This window comes from Puma concolor, chromosome D4 (genome assembly GCF_028749965.1).
Source record: "Puma concolor isolate L17-30 chromosome D4, mPumCon1.1.hap2, whole genome shotgun sequence".
Lineage (NCBI taxonomy): Eukaryota > Metazoa > Chordata > Mammalia > Carnivora > Felidae > Puma > Puma concolor.
The window spans coordinates 81,985,224-82,003,874 of NC_141679.1; the positions used below are offsets into that span (position 1 = coordinate 81,985,224).

The 18,651-nt window shown below is 43.3% G+C and overlaps 1 protein-coding gene across 1 annotated transcript; it reads right to left on the reverse strand.

Moving 5' to 3' along the window:
- Positions 1-1,327: 1,327 nt before the first annotated feature.
- Positions 1,328-18,647, reverse strand: NDUFA8 (NADH:ubiquinone oxidoreductase subunit A8). The gene is made up of 4 exons (XM_086683920.1): positions 18,485-18,647; positions 11,777-11,940; positions 6,652-6,817; positions 1,328-1,644 (listed from the first exon to the last, which is right to left on the reverse strand). The coding sequence occupies exons 1-4, from the start codon at positions 18,635-18,637 to the stop codon at positions 1,507-1,509; spliced, it is 621 nt and encodes a 206-aa protein (XP_086540046.1). The 5' UTR covers positions 18,638-18,647; the 3' UTR covers positions 1,328-1,506.
- Between the last annotated feature and the right edge of the window lie 4 nt (positions 18,648-18,651).

Sequence of the window (18,651 nt, forward strand, 5' to 3'; positions counted from 1 at the left end):
TACGTGCGAAGCACTTGGCATAATGCACAGAACTCAATGAATATTTATTATCATTTATGCAGGTCCCAGTTTCCTTTGCAGAAAAATCTAAGAAGCAACACAGAGCCTGAGGTATCGTAGAAATGCCAATCTGTGACCATGCTCATACTTTCCCCACCACGGGTGACTTCTGATTACCTGGCCACGAAGAGGCTAATAGATACTGTCTTAGCTGTTTTTAGAATTTAAGAATCTATTCTTTTTCATTAAATTTGAGAATGAGATAAAGGCAGGTGGCAAGATCTTTTGCAGAACAGGTGAGAGTGAGATTCACCCCAAGTGCTCCCAACTGTGGAGCGGGGGAATAAGGTGGGGAGGGGCAGGGCCAATCACTCAGAGCTTTGTCTTTGACCTGTTTGGACCCTCCGGGCAGTGACAGGCCCTGCACCTCCTCTAATGCCTCCTAGCACTCTCCCTGCCTGGAGGCTCTACAGTGGGAGTTGGAAAGGCCTTTGGAAAGACTTACACGACTGCTTTCTGGAGCTCCACAAATGGAAACCAAGGCCCAGGGAGTTGTAACAACATATGCAGGGCCATCTGCAATTTAAGGCCACAAGCAGAAGGGTGTAAAGTGACCCAGTCAGCTGTAGAGGAAATAGCCTGGTAGTGAAAAAGGAAGTGAATGAAAGGGAAAATAAAGACATAACAGTGCTTTGAACCAAAGCTTTATAAATACTTGTGGCTTTAACCTGCCCAGGAGGTAGATAAGCATGTTGCCTTTAGCTTGTCCTCAAATTCAACCTCTCCCAAGAGGTTAAGGAACACACCCAAGGTTGGAATTGACACTCAGACCTCCCGACTTCCTGGCTTTGGAGCTGGGAGCTCAGCCTCCACCTCCCTGGTCTATCAGGAAAAACATCTGGGTCATAATGCTTGAGGATGGGATATCAAGGGGAAGTGGTGGAAGTTTGGTTCTTTAAGAAACTTTGAGCAAGACTCTGCCTAAACCACAGCCAGGAGGCCCCTCCCAGGGCCTGAGTCACAAGGCTCGAATGTTTCTTCACTTCTATCTTGGACGCTTCCCTTGCATGACCTTTAGGGAAAGCTACTTGTCTGTGCTGCTGGATGAGGAGAGAGGGAAGACTTCAAAATGTGTGAACACAGACTGGCAAGAGAGCCTGTCCTTTACATAGTCATTTCTGCCTGGTCTAACGTGGCTCCCCGCCACACTGGTGATCGCCAACTTAAAGCGAAGAGAGAGGAACAGGCAGGACCACAAGAAGAACAAGCAAAGGGAAGTCCTCTCTAAAGGCCAAAAGGTTATATAAAACATAATAAAATACAACTGTTTCCTTTAAAATTTTTAATGGCCAGGAAATGGTATAGAATAACTGCCAAGTCACATAAATTAACTTTTTTGTTAAGTTTCTGATCCCGGAAAGAACTCTATCAGTCGATGCAAACTGCACGGGAGTTTCATCAGCAGTCGTCCAGGCGTGTGACTGAGTGTGGGCCACGGACCCATCTTTACATGGTCCAGAAAAAAAGGCGGCTGCCATGTTTGGCAGGCTTCAGGTCTCCTTCTACCTCAGGGTTGGGCTCTGGTCTTGCTCTCGAGTGATAGGGATTCTCCGGTAAAGGTCGATCTGTTTTCACTTTAGTGACCTGTGAGGAGCGAAGAGGACAGAAGCAAGAGGCAAGGCTGAAGGTCAGGTGGAGCAGTCTGTGACCAAGAACGCACCTCCCAGCGTTTCCTCTCTGCTCCCGCTGCCCCAACTACCCCTCTTTTCTCAAGCCCCAGCAAACCACATTTAAACTCATTTAAGAAAGCCTTCTTGAACAAACATTTAAGAAAGCCTTTTTTGGGTCATTTCATGTGGCAGAAGTTAGGGATATAGCAGGAAACAAGATACACACTGTCTTCGAGGGCTCACAGTCTGAGGGAGCCAGACAAGAAAATCAACCAAGACTCCCGACCGAATTATCATAACTGAGGCATGAACTAAGTGCTGGGGAGCAAGGACTCTGTACACGTAACCCATCCTGAAGGACAGGGGCCTGAACTATTTCATGGGAGGTAACGTTTAGCTTAAAAGGATAACCATGAGCCAGCAGATTAGCAAGGGAAAGACATTCTAAGTAAACAGTACATGGGAAGACAGAGAGGCATGTCCTTAGAATGGCCAAAGGTTGCTTGGATAATGGAGGGAGATGAAGCACCTAACCACACACTTGTTAGAAACGATGCTGGGCCCCCGATTACGTTTCATTTTCACACTCCTCTGAGGCCTTTTTCCAGAGGTTCCTGGGGCCACCTGGCTAATAGTGGAAAAACTAGTGCTCAAAGCCAGATCTGCCTACTCCAAAGCCTGTGCTTTTACGTAACATACTACACTGGTAGACAGGGCCGGACGATGAAGGGTACTGAATGATGTGCACAAGTGGTTGAATTTTAACTCAAGGGTGACAGACATCACTGAAGCAGGGAAGCCACTCAAGCACATCTGCAGACTGGAAGGTGCAGAAGCTAGACTGGAGAGGGGCAAGACCAGAATTGGGAGAGTTGAGCCAACAGGCCTAGCAAGATGGTGGAGCACTGCACAATGGCAACAGGGAGACAGGTAGAAGGTGGTCACATCCACATTATCCCCGATGGTCACAAAAATCTCCATCAGAAGCCAGCAGAAATTGTTCTCACTTTTTATTAATTAATTAATTAATTAATTTAGAGAGTGCATGAAATGTAGAGAGATTCTTAGGCAGGCTCCATGCCCAGCATGGACCCTGAGATCATGACCTGAGCCGAAATCAAGAGTCTGATGCTTAACCAACTGAGTCACCCAAGCTCCCCAATGTCCTTTATTTATTTATTTATTTATTTATTTATTTATTTATTTATTTATTTATTTATTTATGAGAGAGGGAAAGACAGAGTATGAGCAGGAGAGGGGCAGAGAGAGAGGGAGACACAGAATCCGAAGCAGGCATCAAGAGTCCGATGCTTAACCAACTGAGTCACCCAAGCTCCCCAATGTCCTTTATTTATTTATTTATTTATTTATTTATTTATTTATTTATTTATTTATTTATGAGAGAGGGAAAGACAGAGTATGAGCAGGAGAGGGGCAGAGAGAGAGGGAGACACAGAATCCGAAGCAGGCATCAAGAGTCCGATGCTTAACCAACTGAGTCACCCAAGCTCCCCAATGTCCTTTCTTTCTTTCTTTCTTTCTTTCTTTCTTTCTTTCTTTCTTTCTTTCTCTTTCTTTCTTTCTTTCTTTCTTTCTTTCTTTCTTTCTTTCTTTCTTTATGAGAGAGGGAAAGACAGAGTATGAGCAGGAGAGGGGCAGAGAGAGAGGGAGACACAGAATCCGAAGCAGGCTCCAGGCTCTGAGCTGTCAGCACAGAGCCTGATGCAGGGCTTGAACTCATGAATCATGAGATCATGACCTGAGCCAAAGTCGGATGCTTAACTGACTGAACCACCCAGGCGCCCCCGTCCTCCCTTTAAAGATGAGGAAACATGCAGAGAAATGGAAAGACAAGGCCATAATTATTAATAGTCTTGTTATCTAGTGGTCTGATCTTCGAGCCACTCCATGTTATATGACTGATGAGTCTTCCCATGTGCACAAATCCAAAAACGATTCAATGTGAATGGAGCTTTCAGGAAGACAACAGCATAATTATTACTATAACTGCCCTGTGAGGCATTATTATCTGTAGTCCACAGATGAGAACAAGGAGGCCAACTTGCCTATGAAAAGACACATGCTACAGGTCAGAGCCGGAGCTGGGACCCAAGTCTTCTGACTACAGATCCAGAGTCTTTTTTGGTTTGTTTTTAGAACAGTGTTCTCATCTCTCTGCCAGAGATCACTAATGCTTCCTTACTGCTTGACAGAGTAACTCCAAAGGCCTCCAGCTGGCACGTGAAGCTCCCTTCAGGAAGTTACAATATTTATGAAATCAATCTAGAAAAATGTTTCTCAAACTTAAAGTAGTGAACAGACCCCTTAAAAGGACAAATTATTGTGGAAAGAACAAAACAACTTCCTCTTCTGTACCATATCAAGAGAAAAGGAGAAGAGGCAAGTGGTCAAACTAATTGCTAGGTACACAACTTTGAGCAGCCTACTCGACCTTCAATTTCCCATCTCTAAAATGGGACTATTAGCTTACACCACTATTAGGATAATACACAGTCTGGAGCCTGATGCATAGCAGGTTATGGTTAAGTGCCAAAAGTTATTTTCAATATTAACATTATCAGGATGCCTAGGAAGGCTGGAAACCTCAAAGGACATTGGCATCTAAGCTGAGGGCAGAGGAGTGAGTGGAAACTGGTCAGAGCAAAGGAGAGGAGGGCAACTTGGGGGAAACAGAAGGCAGAAGTAAATGAAGGTAAAACGTGGGCTTTATCCAGCTGGTCATTACCTTTCTAAGAGACTGGATTCTGATTCTAAGTAGGACTAAAACTGATAATCCTCTTAAAGAAACAAACTTTTGAAAAGAGGACAGCAATACTTCATAGGTTTTTAAAATGGCTGACACAAAGATTCAGGAATCAGTATGCTTTCTCATCAGCATGATTTGCTGATTCTCCTTTCTTGAGAGACAGAAATGAGAAAAGGTTGTTTTCATTATTAAATCTGTAGGTCCCGCCGCTTTCCAACTCAGAATTATCAACAGTTTAAAGTAATTCGGTTCAGGGATGAGCACTGGATGTTGTATAGAAACCAATTTGACAATAATTTACTTTTAATATTAAAAAAAATTATTGATTGCGATGAACATAAAAAGAGCAAAAAAACTTACAGACTAAATAATAAATAAATAAATAAATACATAAATACATAAATAAATAAATAAAGCAATTTGTTCAGGACAGCAAAAGAAGCCATCTGAAGAGATCAGGCTGGATACAAAAAACAAAACAAAACTGCTAAGTCATTTGTCTACTTGTGACCCCAAGCTTGAGATCCAACCATCCATAGATGCTATACAGAAAGGCAAGGGAATAAAGATTAATTGTGGGCCCACATGCCAGGCACTAGGCCAGAGATTCACAAGCGCTCTCAAGCTTAATCCTCACAGAAAACTGGGTATGAATACTGGTCCTATTTTGTAGATGTGGTAGGACGAGAAACAGTTGGCAATTTGTGCAGGATCCCATAGTGATCGGTAGTACTATCTGCCTCCATTCAAACCTGAGTTTTCCCCCACCTTGCCACCTATCTGTCCCAGGGGGAAGGGACAATGATGAGGCTCAAGAAGCAGGGATAGGTCAGATCACAAAGGGCCTTGTAAGCCAGGACACTGCAAGCAAGAGTAAGCCCGTGAAGTTTTAAAAAGAAAAGTGGTGTTTGGACTTCCTGGTTGGCTCGATCAGAAGAACATGCAATTCTTGATCTTGGAGTCTTGAGTTCGAGACCCATGTTGGGTGCAGAGATTACTAAAAATAATTTAAAAATAAACTTAAGGGGCGCCTGAGTGGCTCAGTCGGTTAAGCATCCAACTTTGATTCAGGTCATGTTCGTGCAGTTCCTGAGTTTAAACCCCACGTCAGGCTCTGTAGTGACAGCTCGGAGCCTGGAGCCTGCTTTGGATTCTGTGTCTCCCTCTCTCTCTGCCCCTCCCCTGCTCACACTATGTCTCTGTCTCTCAAAAATGAATAAATGTTAAAAAAAATTTTTTTTTTAATAAATAAATAAATAAACTTAAAAAAAAATTTTTTAAGTGGTCTTTATTTTCCATACAGATCATGCCTATAGTGGAGACATAATTATATCCTCAATTCTTCAATTTCAGGTGATACAGTGTCTTCTAAAATCTGAATTGAACCACCCTCCCCTCCCAGAAGTTCACGTAGCCCAAGTTAAGAACTCCTGTCCAAGATGTGGGGACAGTGAGAGGATTCAAAAACTAATCTAGGAGATGTTCCCCTACGGGAACTGACGACTGTATAAAGGAAGAAAGAGTGGGACGTGAAGAAAAGACACTCAGGTTTCTGAGGTTTCCACAGATGGTGGTGGCATGACCGAGACAAGAAATACAGAAAAAAGAGGAGGAAAACATGCTTTTTATGTTTTTTAGATGTTTGTTTATTTTGAGAGAGAGGGAGAGGGAATCCCAAGCAGGCTCTTTGCTGCCAGTGCAGACCAGGATACGGGGCTCAAACTCACAAACCGTGAGATCATGACCAAAGTCAAAATTGAGAGTTGGACACTTAAACAATGAAGCCAACCAGGTGCCCCAGAAAACGTACATTTTAAACTACAGGGAAATACTTCTAAAAATCCTAGGTCCTGATAAATGTGGCCTGAAGAACCTGGCATAACCTCGATCCTATTTGTTCTCTGAATTCTGTAATAACCTCAATGCTTTCAATTGACGGTGCCCCAACTTTGTGTTTATCCTCATCTACTCCCTTCTGTTCTTCAATTAGCTAATTAAACAAACAATCTGCACATGCCAGAAGATCTATTTAAAGGAATATTTGTATTAAATAAATTCCCTTCTGGGTTGTGTATAATCCCTCTCATCAACCTGTTTGGTAAACACAGATTTCTCCCATCGTATCTTTACTCACAGAGACCCCTCTCTGACCACCTCCTGCCCTCCCCCACCCCTCAGTGAGAGGGGGAAACCCCCAGCAGGAGACCTTTTTACCTTGGACAGCTCTCCGAGGTCAGGTCGCACCCAGCCCAGTTTGTCCAGCACACACTCGTCAAACTTGGCCTGCTGTTTGCGACAGCGACGAAGTAACTGCAGGCTGGAGTAATCAATGCAGGTCCAATATTCGGTAAAAGGCTCCGCACAGTGAAGCTTTATCTGCCTGGAAAAGAGGGCTAGGTCAGGGGTAGCTCTTTGCAAAATAATGAGAAACAGAAAAGTGGGGGGAAATAGGTACAGACCTCAAATGCATAACCTTCCTTTTTGAAAGGTATGAGAATAGATGCTCTCACTTCACTTACAAGACAACTTAAGATCCTCAGGATGAGAAGCAACATGTAAAAAAAGATTTGTAAGGAATAAGACCTAATTTCTTTATGTACCAAAAATAAATGAACTGAAATGCCAAAAAAATTTGGTCTAAGCACATAGATTTTACTCAGAGCACTCCTCACTTAGGGCCTACCTATTCTTTTCTTTATATCCAATTCTAAAGATTATCAGTCTACCAAATTTAGAAGAGGAGGCGTAATCCGAGATTGGCATGAGGGACAATGGCAAAGGAAGAGACAGAACTATACAAGGCAAATACACATACTAACAAGCAGAAGATCCCAGGGTCATTCAGTGTCAAGGCAAACTACCCCACACTCCCCAGAGCTCAAAGTCCTCATTCTATTAACGGACTGAACAAAAACAGATTCATCCTTGTCATTAAGAAAGTTAAATTACATTTGGTGCTCTCTGCTAAGAAGGAGGTAGCACATTCACAAAAATAAACTCAAGATGGATGAAGGACCTGAATGTGAGACAGGAAACCATCAAAACCCTAGAGGAGAAAGCAGGGAAAAACCTCTCTGACCTCAGCCACAGCAATTTCTTACTTGACACATCCCCAAAGGCAAGGGAATTAAAAACAAACTATTGGGACCTCATCAAGATAAAAAGCTTCTGCACTGCAAAGGAAACAATCAACAAAACTAAAAGGCAACCGACAGAATGGGAAAAGATATTTGCAAATGACATATGGGATAAAGGGCTAGTATCCAAAATCTATAAAGAACTCACCAAACTCCACACCCGAAAAACAAATAATCCAGTGAAAAAATGGGCAGAAAACATGAATAGACACCTCTCTAAAGAAGACATCCAGATGGCCAACAGGCATAGGAAAAGATGCTCAACGTTGCTCCTCATCAGGGAAATACAAATCAAAACCACACTCAGATATCACCTCACGCCAGTCAGAGTGGCTAAAATGAACAAAACAAGAGACTATAGATGCTGGAGAGGATGCGGAGAAACAGGAACCCTCTTGCACTGTTGGTGGGAATGCAAACTGGTGCAGCTGCTCTGGAAAGCAGTGTGGAGGTTCCCCCCAAAATTAAAAATAGTATCTACCCTATGACCCACCAATAGCACTGCTAGGAATTTACCCAAGGATACAGGAATGATGATACATAGGGGCACTTGTACCCCAATGTTTATAGCAGCACTTTCAACAGTAGCCAAATTATGGAAAGAGCCTAAATGTCCATCAACTGACGAACGGATAAAGAAGTTGTGGTTTATATATACAATGGAATATTACTTGCCAATGAGAAAGGATGAAATCTGGCCATTTGTAGCAATGTGGATGGAACTGGAGAGTGTTATGCTAAGTGAAATAAGTCAGGCACAGAAAGATACCATATGTTTTCACTCATATGTGGATCCTGAGAAACTTAACAGAAGACCAGGGGGGATGGGAATGGGGGGAAAAAAGTAACAGAGAGGGAAGGAGGCAAACCATAAGAGACTCTTAAATGCTGAGAACAAACTGAGTGTTGATGGGGGAGAGGGAAAAGTGGGTGATGGGCATTGAGGGGGGCACCTGTTGGGATGAGCACTGGGAGTTGTATGGAAACCAATTTGACAATAAATTATATATAAAAAAATAAAAAATAAAAATCAATAAATCAATAAATCAATCAATAAATAAAAGGAGGTAGCATGTAATTCATTAATTCTGTGACCACCAAAACATGGTTGAAGAAAAAGTAACTTTTGTGTACAAGCCTCAATTATTTTACAAAATTCCCCTTCTCTTACTATTCAGCCTTGCTAGTAATCCAATAAATGCCAATCCAAGGAAAAATAAAATACCATTATTTTATGTAAAAGCCATACATGAGGCAGTGGAAGATATGCATAGCACCTCCTTCCCCCAATGGAATCATAATTTGGAAGTGCTTACTTGTCATACTCTAAGAATCTAGCTACGCTCAACACAGGAATCTTATTTAACATGGCTCGGGAAGAACCCCAGACATGGGTTGGAGGAAATGCACAGTAAACAATCTGCTTTCCATTCCTGCTGGGTTTCCCTGCTAGGAAGCAACCAATGTCACCAATTTCCTTCTTTCTTTTCTTTTTAATGCTTCTTTATTTGTTTTGACAGAGAGCAAGAGAGAGACAGTGCACATGTGGGGGTGGGGGCAGAGAGAGAAAAAGAGAGAGAGAAAGAGAGAGAGAATCCTAAGCAGGCTCCATGCTGACAGCACAGAGCTGACCTGGGGCTCGATCTCACCTGAGACAAAATCAAGAGTCAGACGCTTAACTAATTGAGCCACCTAGGTGCCCCATGACCAGTAGGGATTCTGGTGTAACCTGTGGGTGGCAGGGTGTGCAACAGGAAGGAAGGAAGAATATCAAAGCCCTAGGGAGCTTTTCTGAATTGCCTCTAGCCTCACCGACCACAACAACATCCACGGTACGTAAAATTGCACCCACCTCACTTGACAATCACTTTGGTAGTGGCCTACTGTTTCCAGTACAAGTGGTTTATTCCTCCAGCATGGGGGCAGCGGGAGAGCTACTAGCACTATTACAGTACTTAGTCTCAGTTCTGGACCCTGTTACCCTGGTATCCACACCCAACAAACAATTGCCTACAAACACCTGCAAAGAGCAACATCAGCAGTGAAAAATTCCTCTCACAGAGGCGGCTGGGCACCTCAGGAGCTTGTGAAATCCCAACATGTCACGTTTAAATATACTACCTCTGGGCCAAAGCAGAAATATTTTTCCAAAGTTCTCTTAGCAAAATTTAAATAATAAACACACATTCAACCTTGTTAGCAATCAAACCAATGCAAATTCCAAAGCAAGAATAAAACACCATTTTGTACCTATCAAATATTTAAATAATATGCAATGCTGGTGAGGTACAACAAGATATAGTGCTGAGGGCAGCATAAACTGACCCAATTTTTTTTTTTAAATGGCAACTATAGTTCAAAAGCCATAAATTACATTCAAAGCCTTTTTACAGAATAATCTCACCTCTGGGAAATTTATGCCAAGGAATTACTTAAAAAGAGAAAAAGATCTGCACACAAAGGTAACCACTGAGGATTTATCTAAAACAAGCAAAATCTGGAATTAGGGGCACCTGGTGGCTCAGTCGGTTAAGCTTCCGACTCTTGATTTTGGCCCAGGTCATGATCCCAGGATCACAGGATCGAGCCCTGCGTTGGGCTCTGCGCACGACGCAGAGCCTGCTTGGGATCCTCTCTCTCCCTCTCTCTCTCTCTTTGCCCTCCCCCACTCGTGTGTGCATGCTCTCTCTCAAAATAAACATTTTTAAAAAAACAGAATTAAAAATGACTTTGTGGGGCGCCTGGGTGGCGCAGTCGGTTAAGCGTCCGACTTCGGCCAGGTTACGATCTCGCGGTCTGTGAGTTCGAGCCCCGCGTCGGGCTCTGGGCTGATGGCTCGGAGCCTGGAGCCTGCTTCCGATTCTGTGTCTCCCTCTCTCTCTCTGCCCCTCCCCCGTTCATGCTCTGTCTCTCTCTGTCCCAAAAAAAATAAATAAAAAACGTTGAAAAAAAAAAAAAATGACTTTGTAACAGGTAAATTATGGTTGGTTTACCTACTGGTGGAATATTAAATAGCCATTAAAAATGATCACAAAGACAATCTAGCAACTTGAAAGAATGTTCCCCATGGTTTCAGAAAAATTCAGAAAAATGAATTTTAAACGACACACTGTGACTTTAACCACAAAAATATCTTTGCATGTGGACAAAGACACCAAGCAAAAGAGGAGAGGAGCTATTATGTGAAGGAATTTGATTTTTCCCTCTAACGTCATTGTAGTGGACATCTGTGGGTTTTGCCTAGCCAGCAGTCAGTCCCCATTCTTCTGTAACATCCTTGTAATTTTTCTTTGGGGAACAATCTGTCCCTCTCTCTCAGCAATGCAGTTTAGATGAATTTAAGTCACTTCCCACTTTAGGCCTGACAAATCACAGCATTTTATCTCCTGAAACACACCTGATTCAAAGAGAGGCATACGAAATCAACCAGCCAGGCCAATGAGACTCAGGTCAGGGACCTATGCTCACACCACTGGACAAGGACACTCTTGGGCCAGGTCTAGGCAAGCAGCACAGCAGTGTGGGATGGCTGCCGGCCACTTCTGCCACAGCAAGAAAGAGTCTCTCCGAAAATGAGTTTGACAGACAAAACAGAACTAAGAGATCGGGGAAGGAGAAGAGAGGCAACAAGATACCAAGTAGTTATGAAATTATGTAAGCCCTTTGATTCCAGCCCCGCCTGATGCCAGCCCCACTTCTGGACTTGACGGCTACATAAGCCAATTCCCTTCGAGTGGAGTTTCTGTCCCTTTTAATGGAGTCTGTCAAAACATTTTTCTACAATTGCAATATGGATTGTTTTACTTATGGTATTAAGCATAATGGCCTACTTAATACCTTGACTCTGTACACACTTTTCTTTCCATAATAACTGAGTGTTCCATAGTAACATCAATCTAGTGAACACCTGTTAGCAAGCACTGTGCTGAGTTGGTTTTACGTACTTTTACAAATTTTTCATTACAATCCTGTATGATTTAGAAATTAAGATTCGTGGATATTAAAGGACATGCCAAATAATAAAAACAAATAACAAAGCTAACTGCATCATTTACTGCATGCTTACCTTGGTCTATCTGACTTCAAGGTCTTACACTTCCTACTAAAATTATCCTTCTACTTAATTAGCTAGATGTTCACCGAGATACATATACCTAGATGTTTCAGCCCACAGGCACTGATGTCAAGTCAAAGACTCTCACCTGAAGAAGTCCAGAGCACACTTGTTGACGAGCCTGCCTTCCTCTAAACACCGCCTGGGGTCTTTCTCTTCCCAGCGACAGAGCATGAACTCCTTGTTGGGCTTATCACACTGAACTCCATAGTGGTGGGCGGCAGCTTTCAGCACCGAAGAACTGACTTTCACCTGGGGAACGGAACAGGAGGAGACAAACCACAGACCTGTGACCAGGATCTCAACTTCCTCAACTTCATCTCCTGCTGCTGAAGGCCGAGGGAACACAAAGGGAGCACTTGTTCCGACTCCAAGAAAATTAAAGATATGGGGCTACCATAATAAACCTTTATGATCTCTGCTGCTTTAGAGATCACAAAGCTTTTTCACATGCATGATTTTCTACACCTTCATAATAATCTCATTAGGTTGACATTACTCTCCCCATTTTAGACATAAGGAAATGGCAGTCCTAACAGAACACTTAGCTCTCTATGACAGAGAAAGTAGACCTCTGAAAGATGATGGAAGCTTCTGTGATGGAAGGAGAGGAACCAACTCTGGGGAGTTGATGAGTCTCCTTTCCAGGAATAAAACTGATGGGGCAGGGGGGCGCCTGGGTGGCTCAGCTGGTTAAGCATCCAAGTTCAGCTCAAGTCATGATCTCAAGGTTCCTGAGTTCAAGTGAGTTCAAGCCCCTAGGTGGGCTCTCTGCTGTCAGCAGGGAGCCCTCTCTCTCTGCCCCTCCCCAGCGTGCATGTGCGAGCTCTCTCTCTCAAAAATAAACACTAAAAAAAAAAAAGTTATAGGATACATAAAATTCCCAGAAGACCACAGAGTCACAGAAAATGAGACTGGAAAGGATCAGTAAAAACATCTAGTCCAGAAAGTTATTACTAATGATAAAGTACTAAAATTTTCTATTTTTTCCTATCACACACTATATCCAAGGTAGCCACCAGTCCATAACTCTCTCTCACTTGCCTTCCGGTTGGTTCATTTTCTTGAGAAACAGTTAGTTACAGCTCACTCAAAGAGGGCTGCACATAGTCCAGGGCCCATCTAATTGCTGTGCAACAAGGGTTCTGCTGGCCTCTTTTCGGTACTACCTTTTCCTGGGCCAATTCCACAACGCTTGCGTTACTGGAACTTAAATAGAACATGTGTTGTCTGGGAGGACCACCCTCTTCATTATTCTTCCTTCGAAATCGCTTTGGCTATTCTTTCAGATGAACCCCCTCATCCAATAATTTGCACTGGAACTGCACAAAGTTTAGTTATGTGTTAAATTAGAAGGGAATGAGCATGTTTACAACACTAGGTCTCTGCTGAAATTTTTTATCTCCCCAGAGGATCTTTCTCTAAGCACCATACAAAAGCTCTCATCTGTTGAGCCACTCACTCTGTGCCAAATACTGACGATACGACAGTCACAGTAGAGGCGAGACTACATGAATTATGCCTTCTCACCAAGACATATTACGTCCCTCCTCTTACTCAGGTCATTCTTATGTTCTTTGGTTAAAATGATAGTTTCCCTCATATAGGAACCTTGCATATTTGTTGTTTATTCCTCAGTATTTTAACCTTTTTGATACTACCTAAATAGCTTGTTTGTACACTGCATCTTCTCTCTAGCCATATCTTACTGATAGAAAATCAAGAGGATTAAGGGGTGCCTGGGTGGCTCGGTGGGTTGAGCGTCCAACTCTTGGTTTCTGCTTGGGTCATGATCTCACAGTCATGGGATCAAGCCCAGTGCTGGGCTCCACGTTAAGCATGGAGCTGGCTTGGGACTCTCTCTCCCTCTCTGTCCCTCCCCTGCTCACACTCTCTCAAAAATAAATAAATAAACTTAAAAAAAAACAACAACAAGAGGATTAAGAGGACAAACTTCGGGGCGCCTGGGTGGCGCAGTCGGTTAAGCGTCCGACTTCAGCCAGGTCACGATCTCGCGGTCCGTGAGTTCGAGCCCCGCGTCAGGCTCTGGGCTGATGGCTCAGAGCCTGGAGCCTGTTTCCGATTCTGTGTCTCCCTCTCTCTCTGCCCCTCCCCCGTTCATGCTCTGTCTCTCTCTGTCCCAAAAATAAATAAAAATGTTGAAAAAAAAAAAAATTAAAAAAAAAAAAAAAAAAAAGAGGACAAACTTCCACTTACGAGTAAAAACTACCTTCTTTTCTGATAGTTATATCCTTTTTTTTCTCCTTCTCTTTTCCTATCTTACTGCTTGGACTAAAACCTCTAGGACAATACAAATGAACAGCAATGGCAGTAGGCATCCTTGCCTTTTTCTAGACTTTAAAGCAAAATTTGGTTCAATATTTGCTATTGGTGTCTGGGATATAGTTGTTTGGATAGTCCTCATTAAGGAAGTTTCTTTCTGATGATTCTGTTTTACTGTTGTTTCCAGAAAGACTGAAAAATTCAGGTTTCTTTTATCCATAAATGTAGAGAATTAACAGATCTTCCAAAAACCTCTCGCTATAGCTACAATAAAATCTAGTCTGTGACAGTGCATTATGCTTTAAGATATCACTGGATTTGATTTATAAGCATTCTATTAAGGATTTTTATTTAAGAATAATGTTGTAATTATTATTTTTATAATGATAAAAATTTTATAATTTTATTTTTTATGACTTTCACACAGCTTAGGTTAAATTACTAATAAGATAAAAGGCAAGGGAATATGAAGAGAGTAACTCATCTACACACTATGGGAAGAGAATAGTTAGGACGATGTCTACTAACATTACAACTGCTGTAATTATCAAAGCAAAGATGAACGTATGATACAAGTGAAACCTGCCATGACAATTCTAATAAATTTGTTTAAAAATCTGTAAAATTTTATGACAGCTGTTTTTTTAAGTTTACTTACTTATTTTGAGAAAGAGCGCACGTGTGAGCAGGAAAGGGGCAGACAGAGAGGGAGAGAATCTCAAGCAGTCTCCACACAGTGAGCACAGAGCCCCTGACAGAGCCCCACGGGGTGCCTGAACTCATGAACTGTGAGATCATGACCTGAGCTGAAATCAAGAGTCAGATGCTTAACCAACTGAGCCACCCAGGTGCCCCATAGAGTTGTGTTTTTTCTAAGTTTACTTATTGATTGATTTGGGGGGAGGGAGGGGCAGAGAGCTCCAGAAACAAGAGAATCCCAAGTAGGTTCAACGTTGTCAGTGCAGAGCCTGAAAGTGGGGCTCAATCTCAGGAGCCGTGAGATCACGACCTGAGCCAAAATCAAGAGTCAGTCGCTTCATCTACTGAGCCACCCAGACACCCCTACAGTTTTTTATAAGAGTGTATTAGGTTAATTGAGGGGTATACATTAACTTGCTATATTACCTGTACAAAGCCAAGAGAATAAAAATCAAAATTCAAACTTTTTAAAGCTTAATATATTTAAAAAATTAAGCTGTACTTACCTCCTTGACCAATGCCTTAAAAGATCTTTAAATGGCTGATTCACTCGAATGCCTTCACAGCCACTGTGCCCAAAAAGGTCATGACATTCTTTGCCTTACTTTCCTACAAATGTAGAAGTCTTACCAAAATCTAGGGGCACCCATGTTGTTAAGTGTGTAAAATATGCTCTGTCACAGGGAAATAAAGGATAAGAACCACTCACTGAATCTCTTTCCTGGGGACAGAGATGTGCCCAAGATGACACAGCAGGCCAGTGGCAACCGCAGAGCTGGAATCCAGAGACTGTGACCTTCAATCAAGCCTCTTTGCATTACACAGCCTTCGCTGAGGTGGCAAAGGACTTCAGATGTCCCCTCACCTGCTTCTTCACAAAGACGGATGAGTTCCACCAGAAACAACATCCCTTCCCAGCTGCTTACTGTGAATACCCTCTCAAATTCATTCAGCTCCCTTTGTCTCAAAGAACACAGAATTCCAGCATCTTCCTCATTTACCCTCATGACAGCCTCCCTGCACAGCGGGTTTATACAGTCTGCAGGTGTGGAAAGGGAGGCAGGAAAAGTCTTACAATCTACAACCAATCTTCCAGTCCTGTTCTCTCTTCCTTAAACCACGTCTGCACCTCTTTCTATAGTAATTTATGCTGTGACTTCTATGTGACTTAATTTATGGAAAATGGGGGATCACTGTACTCCTTTGATAGTACTGTTGAGGATTAAATGAGTTCACACGTGTAAAAATATCAAGAACGGTGGCTAGCACATAGAAAGCACATCAAAAATATCAGCTATTATTTCTGCTCAAAATTGTCAGTTTGTACAAGGAGGTTCCAGCCCTAAGCTTCTGACTACTTCTTTCACAGGGATGTGTCAACAAGGTCCAAAATGTGTTTAACTTGCCTCTCAAAGCTGCTCCTTCTGGCTTCCCCAGTCCCACTGTCAGGTTGCAGATCTGACAGGCTCCCCGACCTTTCCTGCCTGTGATATCTAAGTCACTGCTAAGTCTGATCAATTGCAGATAAATCTGTTCTTTCCCCTCTGTGAGGACAGTCACCAATTATGTTGGGGTCATTAATATCCTCCTCGTTATTTCAACAGCTGCCAAGACTAGTCCCCCTTTTCTTTTCCTCTCTTCAATCCATTCTTCACAGGGCTGCCAGAGTGATCTTCCTAGAAGACAATTCTTATTGTACTCTACTGAAACAAATTAGCGACAAAACCCTGGAAGGATTCAGGCTTAACAGCAGAATAAAGCCCAAACTTTTTACAGGGTATTCAAAGCCTTCTGGATCCAGCCTTCTCACCCAAGACACTTCCAAAAAGGGACCTGCTGCTGTCTCAGAGCACTGAACTCACTGTCCCCAGAACCCATCTGTGGCCTCCCATCTCTTCACCTTCGCTCTCAGATCTAACCCTCGCTTAAGAAAGCCTGTCTGTCCGTCTTGGCCTATAAATGCTATTCTTCAAATGCCATTTCACCAAGTCCCACATTACGCCCGAGAAGTGCTTTCTCTGTTCCCTTTATAGCCTCAGAGAATTATACAGCTGGAATCACTTCATCTTACAAATAAAATAACTGTGTCTGCAGATGCTACAAGTGACTAATCAAGGTAACTGAGCAGTTAGGCCTAGAATTTAGATCCAACTTCAAATCCTACTCTCTGCTCTGAAACCATGTCTGCCCCTCTTCCATAGATTTAATCATACTTTGTCTTGCATTGTAGTTATTTATGTAATTATCTGTATTTCAGTTCAAAGGTATGAACACTAAAGGCAAATTATTCCAGATATAGAATACTTGCAGGAAGTAGAACCTCAGGTTAAATTAAACTTTCAATGAAAAATACAGCACTTTCAGGCTAACACAGCCTCAAGGTGGGACGAAAAAAACAAAAGACTGAATACCGGCAACCTCCCCTCTCGTAAATGTACTTGACCAGAGTCCCTGAACACAGCTAAAAAGTTATGCCTCTGTGGGAAATAATAGTTGCCATTCTCACAGGCATCTGAGAAGATTAACTGAAGTCATGAAGATAAAACCCTTAACAGAGTGCCTGGGATATAATTTCTGGCACACAATTTTTAGTTTTGCCCTCCTTGTCCTCTTATGTAGCCTGGTCTTTCTACTATCCAGTCCTGCCACGACACTCCTCTGCCTTAAAATCTTCAACCTCTCCCTCCCACGTCACCTTAAAATAAGTCTGGCCTTGTGGAAGCTGCTTCCCAGTCCTTCCAGTCCAAGGTACCTCTCTCTGGGCTCAGCAACAGCTGATTCCCACCAACACTAGAGTCACATCAAACAGCACTGGTCTCCCTAGACTCAAAAGGTCTTGCAAAGTCTTCTCACTCTTTTGAGCTTTTACCCATAATACAATAGTTTAAAAGCACGGGTTTGAAACTCAGACCTAGAGTCATAGTCCAGCTCCACCACTCACTAGCTATATGACTTTGGGAAAATCACTTCTACTCTTGGGACCTGTTTTCTTACCTTTCACATGAAGAGGCCAATAATATCCTACCTCATAGTGTTGCTGGCAGGATTTGATGAATTAATGTACGTGAAGGAACCAGCACCTTACCTGACTTCTAAAAAAGGCTTGGTCATACTTGCTATAATTAGTTTATACTGTCTTCACTTCTCATAGCACAAACTTCACTATACTGTAACTGCCTCTTTATGTCTGTCTCCCTATTAGATTATAAGCTCTATGAGGGCAGGGACGCTCTTATTCTCCAGAGTGCGTGTATATGGCAATTATTCAAATGGTATCTCCTGAATAAATGAATGCTCTAAATGTCCTATTACCAAACACCCTCCCAGGGTTGTTAGCAACTCCACTCTCCAGTTTCATCTCCTTTTGCTTTGGCTTCCTAGCTCCACTCCAACACTGTACCGATTAGGCTACCTAGAAGCGACGGTCTCTCTCGCTCGGCGGTGAACACCCGGGGTTGCATATTCACTTCGCAGGGAGGTCTGAGTATTAAGGGACTTTAAAGGAAGTAAAGTGGCCCTGGCTCGTGCTTAATAAAAAGTACCACTATTATTCACGTAAAGGGCAAGCAGATGGCAGGAGGTCGGGGTGGGGGAGGCGAGGAGACTTCTACAGAGCCCCTGCATGATGGGGTGGGGGTGAGGCGATTCCCGGAGCTGAGCCGGGGGCGTCCGGGAATCCACCTGTGTCTGTGTCGGGGGGCATTAGGTGGGGGGACCCAGGGCCCACAGTCCAGTGAGACGAAGCGGAGCTGGGCCCAGGCCCGAAAAGCTGCAGCCCTATGCCCTGCTTGCCTGGCTTCCGGACGAGCCTCACCTCCTGCACTTTCAGATCCTCCACAGTGGGCAGCTCCACTATCCCCGGCATGACGGCGGTAGCCCCGACCCCGAGGAGGCGCCCGCAGCCGCGTCGCCCCCGTCTCCTTGAAATCCCCTTTCGACCGCCAAGGGCCACCTCGGGCCTGCGCATGCGCGGGCGGCCAC

Bases quoted from the DNA above. Each gene is read 5' to 3' on its own strand.
- NDUFA8 (XM_086683920.1), bottom strand. From the start codon at position 18,637: ATGCGCAGGCCCGAGGTGGCCCTTGGCGGTCGAAAGGGGATTTCAAGG. The intron at 11,941-18,484 runs GTGAGGCTCGTC...TCCGTTCCCCAG, and splicing joins AGGATCTGAAAGTGCAGGAG to GTGAAAGTCAGTTCTTCGGT. The intron at 1,645-6,651 runs GTAAAAAGGTCT...CGCTCCTCACAG, and splicing joins ACCTCGGAGAGCTGTCCAAG to GTCACTAAAGTGAAAACAGA.